The sequence below is a fragment of the Pecten maximus genome, chromosome 2 (assembly GCF_902652985.1).
Source record: "Pecten maximus chromosome 2, xPecMax1.1, whole genome shotgun sequence".
Lineage (NCBI taxonomy): Eukaryota > Metazoa > Mollusca > Bivalvia > Pectinida > Pectinidae > Pecten > Pecten maximus.
The window spans coordinates 37,404,645-37,419,400 of NC_047016.1; the positions used below are offsets into that span (position 1 = coordinate 37,404,645).

General features: G+C 34.6%; 1 protein-coding gene across 2 annotated transcripts in view; it reads right to left on the reverse strand.

Annotated features, from left to right (window-relative positions):
- Positions 1 to 4,657: 4,657 nt before the first annotated feature.
- Positions 4,658 to 14,756, reverse strand: part of LOC117321974 (disks large-associated protein 4-like) — a 51,638-nt gene continuing 41,539 nt past the window's right edge. For both annotated transcript variants that reach the window (XM_033876627.1, XM_033876628.1), the window contains 4 exons: positions 13,220 to 13,311; positions 11,871 to 12,017; positions 11,391 to 11,472; positions 4,658 to 10,892 (listed from right to left, as the gene is read on the reverse strand). In XM_033876627.1, the coding sequence (XP_033732518.1) occupies positions 10,699 to 10,892; positions 11,391 to 11,472; positions 11,871 to 12,017; positions 13,220 to 13,311 (515 nt within the window). In that variant the 3' untranslated portion in view covers positions 4,658 to 10,698. The remainder of the gene's footprint in view (positions 10,893 to 11,390; positions 11,473 to 11,870; positions 12,018 to 13,219; positions 13,312 to 14,756) is intronic.

The following is a 14,756-nucleotide window of genomic DNA, read 5'->3' on the forward strand; positions in this document are numbered from 1 at the left end:
GTGACGATCGTGTACGGTGTAACAGCCATGAGTCGTGTAATTATTACACGAGTGACGATCGTGTACGGTGTAACAGCTATGAGTCGTGTAATTATTACATGAGTGACGATCGTGTACAGTGTAACAGTTATGAGGCGTGTAATTATTACACGAGTGACGATCGTGTACAGTGTAACAGTTATGAGGCGTGTAAGTATTACACGAGTGACGATCGTGTAAAGTGTAACAGCTATGAGTCGTGTAATTATTACACGAGTGACGATCGTGTACGGTGTAACAGCTATGAGGTGTGTAATTATTACACGAGTGACGATCGTGTACAGTGTAACAGCTATGAGGCGTGTAATTATTACACGAGTGACGATCGTGTACAGTGTAACACAGCTATGAGGCGTGTAATTATTACACGAGTGACGATCGTGTACGGTGTAACAGCTATGAGTCGTGTAATTATTACACGAGTGACGATCGTGTACAGTGTAACAGCTATGAGGCGTGTAATTATTACACGAGTGACGATCGTGTACAGTGTAACACAGCTATGATGTGTGTAATTATTACACGAGTGACGATCGTGTACAGTGTAACACAGCTATGAGGCGTGTAATTATTACACGAGTGACGATCGTGTAAAGTGTAACACAGCTATGAGGCGTGTAATTATTACACGAGTGACGATCGTGTACAGTGTAACAGCTATGAGGCGTGTAATTATTATACGAGTGACGATCGTGTACAGTGTAACAGCTATGAGGCGTGTAATTATTACACGAGTGACGATCGTGTACAGTGTAACAGCTATGAGTCGTGTAATTATTACACGAGTGACGATCGTGTAAAGTGTAACAGCTATGAGGTGTGTAACTATTACACGAGTGACGATCGTGTACAGTGTAACAGCTATGAGACGTGTAATTATTACATGAGTGACGATCGTGTACAGTGTAACACAGCTATGAGTCGTGTAATTATTACATGAGTGACGATCGTGTACAGTGTAACACAGCTATGAGGCGTGTTATTATTACACGAGTGACGATCGTGTACAGTGTAACAGCTATGAGGCGTGTAATTATTACACGAGTGACGATCGTGTACAGTGTAACAGCTATGAGGCGTGTAATTATTACACGAGTGACGATCGTGTACAGTGTAACACAGCTATGAGGTGTGTAATTATTACACGAGTGGCGATCGTGTACAGTGTAACACAGCTATGAGGTGTGTAATTATTACATGAGTGACGATCGTGTACAGTGTAACAGCTATGAGGTGTGTAATTATTACACGAGTGACGATCGTGTACAGTGTAACAGCTATGAGGTGTGTAATTATTACACGAGTGACGATCGTGTACAGTGTAACACAGCTATGAGGCGTGTAATTATTACATGAGTGACGATCGTGTACAGTGTAACAGCTATGAGGTGTGTAATTATTACATGAGTGACGATCGTGTACAGTGTAACAGCTATGAGGTGTGTAATTATTACACGAGTGACGATCGTGTACGGTGTAACAGCTATGAGGCGTGTAATTATTACACGAGTGACGATCGTGTACAGTGTAACAGCTATGAGGCGTGTAATTATTACATGAGTGACGATCGTGTACAGTGTAACAGCTATGAGGCGTGTAATTATTACACGAGTGACGATCGTGTAAAGTGTAACAGCTATGAGGCGTGTAATTATTACACGAGTGACGATCGTGTACAGTGTAACACAGCTATGAGGCGTGTAATTATTACACGAGTGACGATCGTGTACAGTGTAACAGCTATGAGGCGTGTAATTATTACACGAGTGACGATCGTGTACGGTGTAACAGCTATGAGGCGTGTAATTATTACACGAGTGACGATCGTGTACAGTGTAACAGCTATGAGGCGTGTAATTATTACATGAGTGACGATCGTGTACAGTGTAACACAGCTATGAGGCGTGTAATTATTACACGAGTGACGATCGTGTACAGTGTAACACAGCTATGAGGCGTGTAATTATTACACGAGTGGCGATCGTGTACAGTGTAACAGCTATGAGGTGTGTAATTATTACACGAGTGACGATCGTGTACAGTGTAACAGCTATGAGGCGTGTAATTATTACACGAGTGACGATCGTGTACAGTGTAACACAGCTATGAGGCGTGTAATTATTACACGAGTGGCGATCGTGTACAGTGTAACAGCTATGAGTCGTGTAATTATTACACGAGTGACGATCGTGTATAGTGTAACACAGCTATGAGGTGTGTAATTATTACATGAGTGACGATCGTGTACAGTGTAACACAGCTATGAGGCGTGTAATTATTACACGAGTGACGATCGTGTACAGTGTAACACAGCTATGAGGCGTGTAATTATTACACGAGTGGCGATCGTGTACAGTGTAACAGCTATGAGGTGTGTAATTATTACACGAGTGACGATCGTGTACAGTGTAACACAGCTATAAGCTGTGACTTGCGATTATGTATAGAACTTGTTGAAAATTGTTTTATTCTGTGGTATTAGGACGAATTTAATTTCCTAGAAAGAATAAACTTGTACTTTGATGATGATGAGGTTACGGGTTTGTTATATGATCAAAGTTTAATTGAACATTTGTATAGATCTAGGTCTAGTGCTTTGTTAAAAGGAAGCAAATGATAAATGTCCATACCATCACGTGTTTCGAAGATAACTCGGAATTTATAGTATTAATGATCAACGTATATGATTCTCTAATATTTCTTTTGTTGAAACTAACTTCATTGTCGGCATCTCTTGCACAGGCTCGCGTCGTCTTACGAAGATCACACATTATTGGAAGTAAGTGGACCGGAAAAGAGCTTAAATGCACAAAGGGTTTATAGGAAATAATGTTGAAATCTAGTAGAGTTTCATTCTAAATACGTGCAGTGACTAATGTTGTTTTTCCTATAAACCTGCGCAAGACATTTTCTGAGCAAAATCGCCATAGCAACCTTAAGTATCACAATCCAATATGGCCGTTTTATTTATACACAACTTACCACACGGAGGATTTGAATATGAAATTTGACAGTCGACACAGTACTCCTGAGAGAAAGCGATAATAAACTTGTCAAAAACTAACATGATCTGTCGGCCATGTTCTTAATGTCTGGTTCGAATTGAATATACACGAAACCATATACACGTACAGTAGCTGTGTCCCACACGTGTATAAAAGGCACCAAGAGAACCTAAATAGGATTTTTCCCCGAAAAAACTAACACAACACGACCATGTATTTTTGTATACATCACTATTAACTATCTGTGACAGTTGACACGGAAAACGTGATATTGAGACAAGCTCTTGAATATGGAATCCACTGCGGCATGTACGCAGATTAAATCAAATGTATATATTTATTCTGAAATATAGGTATTTGTTGTTGTGTCATCGGGTAGTGGTTAAGCATTTAATTTTACGTTATTAATGCAGAACCTCATACGGATCGTATAATTTCATTGCATTTTAAGTTTCATACCATGGCCAGCATACACAATTGTTCGCTCACTCCCAAATATTCAGAAGTTTAGATATTAGCACAAGAGGCCTAATGGACCTGCGTCACTCATCTGACATTCACTGTTTTGTGGATTGGCTGATCAGCAGATCATAAGTAGCTGTTTAAGTGTTTTAACCATGTTGACCCCTGTTTATCGCACCAGCCAAATATATCAATTCTAAGCAGTGTGGTTGATCAGAAGAAGTTGTTAGAATGTTTTAACAAATTTGACCCCGTGGCTTTGAATATGGCTCAAGGTCATTTCTTTGCAAACTTTACTTGGTGTCATCCCAGAAACCTACAAACCTAATATCATATTCTCTGTCGTTTTGTATTTAAGAAGTCATTTAAAGGGGACAAGTTGACGGTGGAGAGATAACGGACTTAGGACGAATTCCGAATCTGGCAACATAAGCTCAAGTTCACTTACCCTTTGGGGTCTGTATAGGCCATATTCCTCTTGGTGATTCTGAAGAAATAGCTTGAAAGAATTTACCACATTTGACCTTTGTAACCTTAAAAGTCAGCCAAGGTAATTTATTTGAACAACTTTATATAATGAAGCTGGCTTTTTACCCTTTGAGCAGGCCAGATAAATGTTGGTTCTCGGTGAACCAACAGTAAAGGGAAACGATTCAAGAATACCATTTTCCAAATTGTACAGAAGTAGCACGGCTGCACAGGCCGCCTAAACATGCACATTATGTGAGTAAGCCTCGTCAGAGTGTATGGAGATATCATACTCTGAATGTAACTACAAATATCCCCAATCTCAGATCTAGATCTACCATACTTTTTTGGCCTGATGAAGAAGCAAAATTGGTGTGATTTTTTCAGCAAGGGATGGGAGATAACTCTAATTCAAGCAGCAGATTTGAGAATGAAAATACTTACCGTATCTGAGGTCAGCAGTATTATACGCACACACAAATTAAATACACTGTAATATCTAAACTGTTTGATATTCATATGCATGGGCGAACATGTTAGATTCTTAAATACCGAAAAAACTGTTTACATGAAAATTTAATACATATACAATGAGTTACTTCTTTTTTTTCAAAATATTGAATTCAGTATTATTACTGAAAACATTTACCCATGAATATGTGAGGAAACAACTACAAGACAAATGCTGTTTATTCCTTTATTATAAGCCATATGAGCTGTTGGTTTTGATGCTTAAATATCAACAACAATAATAACATGAATTTATAAATAGAATGATACAGATATATATGGGGATGAGATTCTATGTATGGCATTGAACATCAAAAAGGAAAGCCGACTCCCACTTCACCATTCTAACGTGGATGTACAACCAGTCATCTTAACCTGGACAATTCCTTGCCTGGCAGATAATATTAAATTTGATGATTTTTTTTTTAATGAAGTGTAATTGAAACAAATACAGCAAAACTACAGAAATGCTTTAGGAATATGAGAAATTGATTCCGATATACTTTCGATTTAGTAAAATGAGCAATGAAATCTTGCCTTCTTTATTTACACAAGCAAACAAATCAGACATACTGTATGGTAGCTATACATATAGTACCACCAGATTCAAATTAATATTGTGAAAATACTGTATGTAAGATTGTAAATTCAATGGAGGTTAAGTGATGAAAATATATAGTAAGCTCAAATAATTGTGTACATCTTAACCCATCGGCAATATTGTGTTACTGTATATGCCGGTAGCCTCATTTTCTGATCATGAAACGATAAAAGTTTAAAATTGTCTTGAGTTTTAACGTACCGTCACTGATGACATCAAAATAGATTGGATAAGGAAAAACTTAAACTGTTCCATGATCACGAAAATATGGTAAAATCACCTGCCGACAAGGAATATCCAGAGTTATGAAGAGGTTGTTCCTCCAAATCTTCATACCTTTCCCAAAATTACCAATTTTGATAAAGTTTTTCCATCTCTTAAATAACCAATGCATAAGTATTTGATGATTCAGTTTACAGGGGATTTTTCATACAAATCTGACATCTTTACATCGCCATATTTATAATCTAACAACAAGAGATGAAATTAAAAGAATACTTCTTTGTTAAGACACAAATTCAGGTATAAAATATGTATAGATCTCATTAAGAACAATCTATAAGAAGTTAGGACACTAAAAGAGTACCTGCTAATTGATAATGTAAATAGTATCACTTACATTTTTTAAAATATTATCCACAGAGAAGAAAATCAGTTATAATCAAACTTTGTTCCAGTGAATCCTTAAGGATTTCGACTTCAGAAGAAATCCTGACAAGACTGTCACATTGAATGTGTACATCGATCCCTTTCAATTTTTGGCAATTTTTTTTTTTTCCATAAATATACTTTATATATATAACTGACAATGTATGACACTTTGGCTTTAGAACATATATGTACACTTTGATTTGTACAGGGTTGATACATAATATCAATGTAATCAAACGCAAAGCCCAACTAGTTCCACCAAGATATCAAACTTTTAAGATTTACTTATAAAAATGAATATATATAATCATGTTTCCCTCTTCCTGTTCATTTATTGTGTACAATAAATATAGTTATTCCATCTACAATAACCTGGTGTAAATACATATACTCAAGTATCTTTTTTCATTCTTAATATATGTTTTATGTAGTATCAGAGTGGAAATTCAAAACAGTATATTGATGATAGTTTAACAGTCATTTCAGCAAATTAAAGACTTAGATATCGATTGTATCAAAAAAATTACGGTATAACCTAAATTTTAGCCCACATAAAATGCATACTGCTAAATATAATTAATTATATAACCTGGGCAACAGTTTAAGAACAATTACTCTCTGGAAAATAAACTTTCATTTTTTTTTTAAATCCACTAAATTCAAAAATTTAAATTGCATGCAAACAAAGAAAATTGTTGAGAAAACATTAAGGAACTATAGTGAACTGTTAATAACTTGAACAAGACAACAGCTTTTTGCAGAAATTTAAAAAAGATGGAAAATATGTAATTGGATAATTGATAGTAATTATCACAAGTAATAGGAAAAGGACAGAAGTAATAGGAAAAGGACAGACAAGAGTTACGCCCCTTTATAACCACACTCACTAAACATTATATACAATGTATACAAATTTGTATTCTGTGTCTATACATATAGATATCCTAACCCTTTTTCCAGATTTAATATTAATGCTTAATGTTTCTGTATACACACATATATGTATATTGTTTAACGGATTTTTAGTATCCTGACTTAAAACGTTAACGGACAGCCTAATCTTTAGATATACACATTCTTACATATATCATGTCATCTTGTATACAAATTCCCTGTCGATATAAAATCCATTCTTAATCGATACTTCACATAAAGTAAATTTAATATTACAATTAACTAAATTGTTTTGTTCCTGAATATTAAATAAAAATCTTGATCAGTACAAGGGACAAATATGTCTCAATATCGCTGGATGAAGTAGAGGTAATTTAATCAAATTTCAAAAAATATAATAAATCAAGGTTGTTTTTCTTTAGTCCAATTGCAAAACAAATTTGAAAAATATTTAATATGATGGTAGTCATTTTGAATTTATGGAACAAACATCAACAATTAAGATTTACAATATGTGTCTCTAGTTAAACAACCATTCTTTTGAATTTTCTGTTTGAGCTTTTCCTAAGAATACAAGTGACATTTTTGTAATAAATGACAAGTATTGTTATAACTATGTTTCCTATATTTTACACATACATTGAGAACAGAAATATTTATCACATCACATGTTTCAAAGATATATTTTTGTTACAAAATAGAGTTCACAATTTATGATTTTACAAGGTACATCAACATGACAGATGAAACGAAAAAAACGAAAAATGCACCAGTTTTTAACTCTATAAAAATTTTTAATTACACCATACACAAAGAATGAATTTGTATATGATTCAAATATGAACCAATAGTAGTTTAGTTTTAAAAAAGAACCAAAATATATTCAGACAGGCAAACAGAAAGTCAAACACAGAGAGAGAAAATGATTTTAAATTAACATGCTTTGAATCAAAATTATTGGATAGTGGTTTTCTTGCAGATATATTATAATTGTTTACAAATCAGGTTTCTGTGAAAAAATTCTTCTAATCAAAATAGTATACTGCCCATGTATACAATATTGGTAATCTGAACATTGTAGATTGTTAATTAAACTTTTCAAGCTACTTCTGTAAAGATAATCAAAATTAACTTATGGTATTATGATCTGAGGATAGATATATATTCAGACAACCATTCCATGTATATATATATACATTTTTCTTGGGTTCTTTGACGATTTCAAATTGCATAAAGCAAGTATGAATATATAAATTTTCTAAAATTATACGAAAAAATTACCAAGTCTATAGTTATAAACCGAGGTATTTTTCAAGAAATATATTTCTTGGGATGAACTGTTTATAATAGTTATAATCTTTCCATTTTTGCCACTACACAGACTATTGTTGAGAAAGAAGCCTTGTCTATTCATTAAAAATGAATAGAAGGCTTCATTACTTGTGGATGATCCCGATATACTGTCTCTTCAATATAAACCCTTGCATAAACAGATCTGAAGGGCAGCAAAGCAAGGTACCAGTTTCTCCAACAAAACTGCTGGATTGTCTCCCTTCATCTGTCTTACGAAACATCCTAATTCTATATTTTACTTATTCTTTCATTTTTATTAACTATATAGGTGTATAAATATATTTCATTTGAATATCAATGCATTCAAGTCTATACCTTTGATAAAGTATTTGATTTTTTAAAAAAAAAAATTCTTTTTAGCTGCAATGTGTGATTCTCCACAATTACTGTAAGGCTTATGTTCACTTATTGCACAACCCAGTAACATTTGATTTAATGTGTAAGTCACCGAATTATCACTGATATTTCATCATAAGTCCAACTGATACTGATTTTACTGGAGATAGAAACTTTTGGAGAAAGTAAAAATAACTTACTACTGTAAAATTATACTATCGGGTAGGTTTGTAAAATCTGTTTATAAAATGAACCAAGGATTTTTAAAATCACAGAGATTAAGACATTACCGTAAAAACTACCAGACTGAGATGTCTATACGTTATAATACTTGTACGTATATATATACACTGGACACACAAATAAATTAATCAAGGGTACAACATCTCACTTAATGGTAAAATGCCACAATGAAGCTAAATGAAGCATTGACGATGAGAATATCACAAGTACCTGGAGAATGAGACATCGGGTATACGTATAACAGTGCGAAACAACATATGTCCATTTACAAAACAAAATCACGAAAAAATTGTTTCTATTACCATCATAATGATATGAAACAAAGCAAAATACTGGCATGCGAAAATAATAAATGGACATGTACGCGCAAGGCAGATAGTCAACTTTTGGAGTCTTAACATGAAGATTAACCAAATAAAAAACGTTAGCAACACGGAACAAAACAAAAATTCCTGTAAGTAATTGGAATTGATGAAATGTTACATTCATGTGATTTTTTGGTCAGGTAAGGCAAAGTATAAATATTTACTGCCACATTTCAAACCAGGATAGCACCATATGTGGTACTCAGTTGCAGGACAACACCACATGTGGTATCTGGTCATATGATAGCACCATATATGGTATTCAGTCACAGGACAACACCATTTGTGGTACCTGGTCACATGATATCACCATATATGGTATCCAGTCACATGATAGCACCACATGTGGTACCTGGATATGATAGCACCATATATGGTATCCAGTCACAGGATAACACCACTTGGGGTACCTGGTCACATGATAGCACCATATATGGTATCCAGTCACATGGTAGCACCACATGTGGTACCTGGTCACAGGAGAGCACCAGGTGTTTTAAGCGGTGTTATAATTTTAAAATAACACTGCAGAGTTGTACCTGACCACAGGGTAGCACCACATGTGGTTCCTGGATGCCAGTGTGTGTGTGGTCCCTGGTCGTTGTGATTTGTGTGCTTTTGTCTGTTCAAATAATTGGTCCAGTGGCACAAACATCCAAAAGAAGTTGTAGAAATCACCTGTAAACCAACCACATGTAAGTTGCCACATGTGATTTCAATTCAGACAAGGACCTCAGCTTCATGAGAACTCCTCTTGTTATATTACCATAAGTAGCTGGACCTATATCAATAATATCCGTACCTCAACTCAATGTTGGATGAGAAAGTCCAATACACGTATCTTTACCTGCACAGGTAAATCTGTAACTATATCAACATGTTACATGTTAAACATATACCTAGTCGGTATTAGTCTACATATGTACCCTTTAGACAGGTCAAGCTCATCCATCCGTGCTTTACACTAACAGTGAGGTTCAACACTGGTACAGTACATCTGTTCAACATCTCACAAGTTTGTTGAATAGGTAAGTCCCATCTATATTTGGTCACAAATACTTTTTACCTGTTATCACTTGTGTGTCTGGACAGGTGTTCTTTTTTGTTCTGACACCTGTGTTGTCTTACACAGGTAAATTTGTCTGTAACACTACATTTTTCCTTTGCTGTCTTGACAGGTGAGTATATCTACCTGTCAGATGAGGTTTAACAATAAACATCTTAATAGAACATACCGCTGATTGGTAGACTTGCTCTGTAGCTGTTTACATCCTTAAATTTGAAAATACTTTTATGTAAACAACTTCCAATAACAAAAGAGAACCAGGTAGATATCCGCTCTATCACCACGAAGATTGATAGTAGATCCTCATCAGTTCCTGGCAGAAATATCAAGGAGCTCGAAATGTATGAACCGCTGCTAACCTTCTTTTCCTCAAAATACTTTCTTTTCTTCACTATTGACCAAATTATGGTATGATGATCAATACTCCAGGGCATTTCAGGTCAAAGAAAGTTCTCTAACCTCAATAAATATCCAAACACCCATGTAGTTGATAATTACACCAATAGTAAACCATTCACATCCAGCCATACACAATCAGGACATACAATGTATATGTAACTTGCTTGTAATGCATTTGTATATGATTGTGCTTTTCTCCCAGCAAGACGAAAAACCTATTGGTTGCGAAAATTGAGGTTAAGAAGGTGTTAGGCATAGGTCATCTCTTCCACATAAATTCCCAGACAAAAATTCACAAGTCGAGCTTCAATTTGCACTATCAGTTGCAACATATATCTCCACCTCCTTCTGCTGTTGTTTTTGGCGCATCGCAGCACGTTTTTCTGCCAGCATTCGTTTCCTTGCTTCTTCTCTTGCACGTGCCGCAGCTCTCATCTTTTCCGTTCTTTCGGGGGAGGACTCTGGTGTGTCCTTCACCTTCATTGCACGTCTCCGGGAACCTGGTGAATAATTTGTGTGATTATCTCCCTTGCACTATAACTACATACACTGTAAAATGATCTTTATTGTAAAATTACCTCCCTTGGACCATCACTCAACAGCACAATAGAGTCAAACAAAGATTCAAACAGATTAAATACATTGGAACATATTAAATTATCTCTCTTATATTACAAACTTTATAAGATGTCATTCAAAAGCTCAGGTGGACCTGCAAAATTTACTCTAGAAATGTGATCCTGACCATATATATATGAACCCAATACTATAACCATGTCTGAATTAGACTTTTGAGCTTGTTAAAACTCCTTCACACCTTTAACATAAAATAGTGTATCATTGTATGACATTTTAGGGATTAACTTTAGAATCAATAGTGTGAACAAACTGCATAATAATTATAGGGCATTCATATCTCAGATAAGATATATATACATTTGTAAACATATATTTGCCCCACTCATTATCTGGGGTACCAGAGGGGTGTTGATATTTACCTGGGGTACCAGAAGGGGTACTAGCATTGCTAAGGGACAAACTTCCAGACTTTGGACTAGAGTTGACAGAACTATTCTGTGACTGTAAATGTAAAAGGAAACATCTCATAATTTTCAATTAAATGAAAACTTTATTAATAACATTCTCTGCAGTAAATGAGTTGTGATATAAATATCTTTGCCATATATAGAGATAAAATATCTGAATTCAACCTGTGAACAACAAATACCAGTGTTGTTAAAATTTGACTTAAGCATTATTCATGCGATTTCAGAATATGCAACAAATTATCTAATTCCTGATCCACACCATCAAACAGCGAAAACATTTTATAGCAATCAAAGAACAGCAGTGATTACCAAATCTTATGTACCTTAGCGGGATAGTGGTGGAACAGTGACAAGTTCTGATCTTAATAGAGATTGTCTAATTAGCTAAAAATGTAAAAAGTACATATGAATTTACACATAATTCCTTACATGGGCATTCAGTTCTTTCCAGCCATTTTGCCGTGATAATTCAATTTCTGCAAACATCCGGTATACACTGTCAATTTGGAGTTTGATCATATCCCAGAATCCCTGGAGATCCTCCACCTTCAGCAGTTTCCTATCTTCGGATGGCTCCTGTTGAGAGAAAAATTATCATAGTTAAAACTAAATGCAGCTACGATAATGCTTAGTACAGAAATCAATGTATAGTTACTGCAACTAGGACAATCATAATTTAAGCATAAGTCGTTAACTAAGAAAATCGCTATAATAAGAATACCACTAAAATCATAAATGTATTTATTAACATAGTTATCTCTCCTATTTCAGTAATCAGTATTCTCAGTATAGCTATCTCCCCTTTGAAGTACATCTGTATTTGGTAAATCAGCCAAGTTATCTCCCCTTTTTCAGTATTCGTCAATCACAGCATAGTTATCCCCCCTATTTCAGTATTCGTCAATCACAGCATAGTTATCTCCCCTATTTCAGTATTTGGTAATCTCAGCATAGTTATCTCCCCTATTTCAGTATTTGTCAATCTCAGCATAGTTATCTCCCCTATTTCAGTATTTGTCAATCTCAGCATAGTTATCTCCCCTATTTCAGTATTTGTCAATCTCAGCATAGTTATCTCCCCTATTTCAGTATTTGTCAATCTCAGCATAGTTATCTCCCCTATTTCAGTATTTGGTAATCTCAGCATAGTTATCTCCCCTATTTCAGTATTTGGTTATATCAGCATAGTTATCTTCCCTATTTCAGTATTTGTCAATCTCAGCATAGTTATCTTCCCTATTTCAGTATTTGGTTATATCAGCATAGTTATCTCCCCTATTTCAGTATTTGGTTATATCAGCATAGTTATCTCCCCTATTTCAGTATTTGGTTATATCAGCATAGTTATCTCCCCTATTTCAGTATTTGGTTATATCAGCATAGTTATCTCCCCTATTTCAGTATTTGTCAATCTCAGCATAGTTATCTCCCCTATTTCAGTATTTGGTAATCTCAGCATAGTTATCTCCCCTATTTCAGTATTTGGTAATCTCAGCATAGTTATCTCCCCTATTTCAGTATTTGGTAATCTCAGCATAGTTATCTTCCCTATTTCAGTATTTGTCAATCTCAGCATAGTTATCTCCCCTATTTCAGTATTTGGTTATATCAGCATAGTTATCTCCCCTATTTCAGTATTTGGTTATATCAGCATAGTTATCTCCCCTATTTCAGTATTTGGTTATATCAACATAGTTTTCTCCCCTATTTCAGTATTTGGTAATCTCAGCATAGTTATCTCCCCTATTTCAGTATTCAGTGATCTCTTCACTACTTACTATATGCTCCATACAGAGTTCCTGGAACTGTTTACATTTCTGGTTGACAAGAAGGTTGGCTTTTCCTATGGCTGCCCGGATCTTTCCACTCACTACAAACAGATTGAATTCACATTTACCATACTGCTTAGTTATCTATACAACTAAAGTGAAACTACGCTTGAAATGAATCACATAAAACAGCTTTGTTTATAAAAGACAAAATTTGCTATAAAGGTTGATCTTAATCATACAAACAACAAAAATATGACAGGAATTCATGACAAATTTTATAATATGTAACTGTATCTGATGCCAGGCTAATATTCATTCAGATACCACTGACATAAAAAGCTAACATGATACAAAACAAGAATATCTCGAATGATTGAAATATTTTTAAATAAAGTCCGAAAATATTAGGAAGTTCTTAATTAATTTTTAATTCAATCAACATATCAGAAAGTTTGATGTCTTCCTGTCAAGTAAATATTAAATTCTCCAGCTAGCACCAGCTGACACGCACATTACATATGCATTATATACCACATGTGTACATTTACAGCTGTGTGGATGAAATAGATGTCATTATCTTCAATTGTTTATCTATGATTTAGATCCGATATGTATGTAAATGAAGGGATCCAGGTGTGTAATTTAGACACACGAAACTGAAAAAAAAATCTAATTATGCATATATTTCCCTGAATAGGTTTGATTTATCATTATGGTATCAGATAGGTATATCAATATGTAATGAGATATGGAGTTGCTGACATATTGAAATCTACAGATATTAATTTCACATTTTGTAATCATGTATAGCTATAAAAATTTAAGATATATTCAGGAGGTTGACATTAATTAAAACCAGGACTGGAATGAATTATGGCTCACCTGATTAATTTTTTTAAGTCCAGGTTGTTGACTCTCTAACTAGGGTCTATATATGACAATAATCAGCCTCTGACCATGTATCATTTATTATTATTACCTTTCTAAGATTATGTATCTGTATGGCCTCGGCAAATCACAAATGTTTTGAATTTCAAATATTAAAGCCAAGAAGTATCTTCAATTATTAGAAGCATTTTATAACTATTTATATGTTAATTTTGTGAATTTTATATGAAAATGTGAAATTTCTATTGCAGAAAAAAATTGTTACAGAAACATTATAACAAAACCGTAATTCTAACTCAAAACTGATAAAATTAAAGCTGCTAGGGTATTATAAAGATTTTTAGTGGAGTGTTATCCCTAGTGTAAATGTTTGTGAAAATAAAATCATGGCCTATAGCACCGATTTGCATGGAGACTGGATCAAGGAAAATGGGACCAGGTGTTTCTGAAGAGTAAGCGTCTTCTGCCTCATCGATGTCACCCTCGAGCTCCATACAAATCTAGGTCAACCTGGGGTTAGTCATGTTCCCATTCTCAAAATGAGAACTCGGGAGGTGACAATGGAACCACCAAGCATATCAAAAGCATCAAAAACATCTGATTCCATATTGCACAAGGAAATAGAATTTTCCAAGTAAACTAGATCCCGATGTAG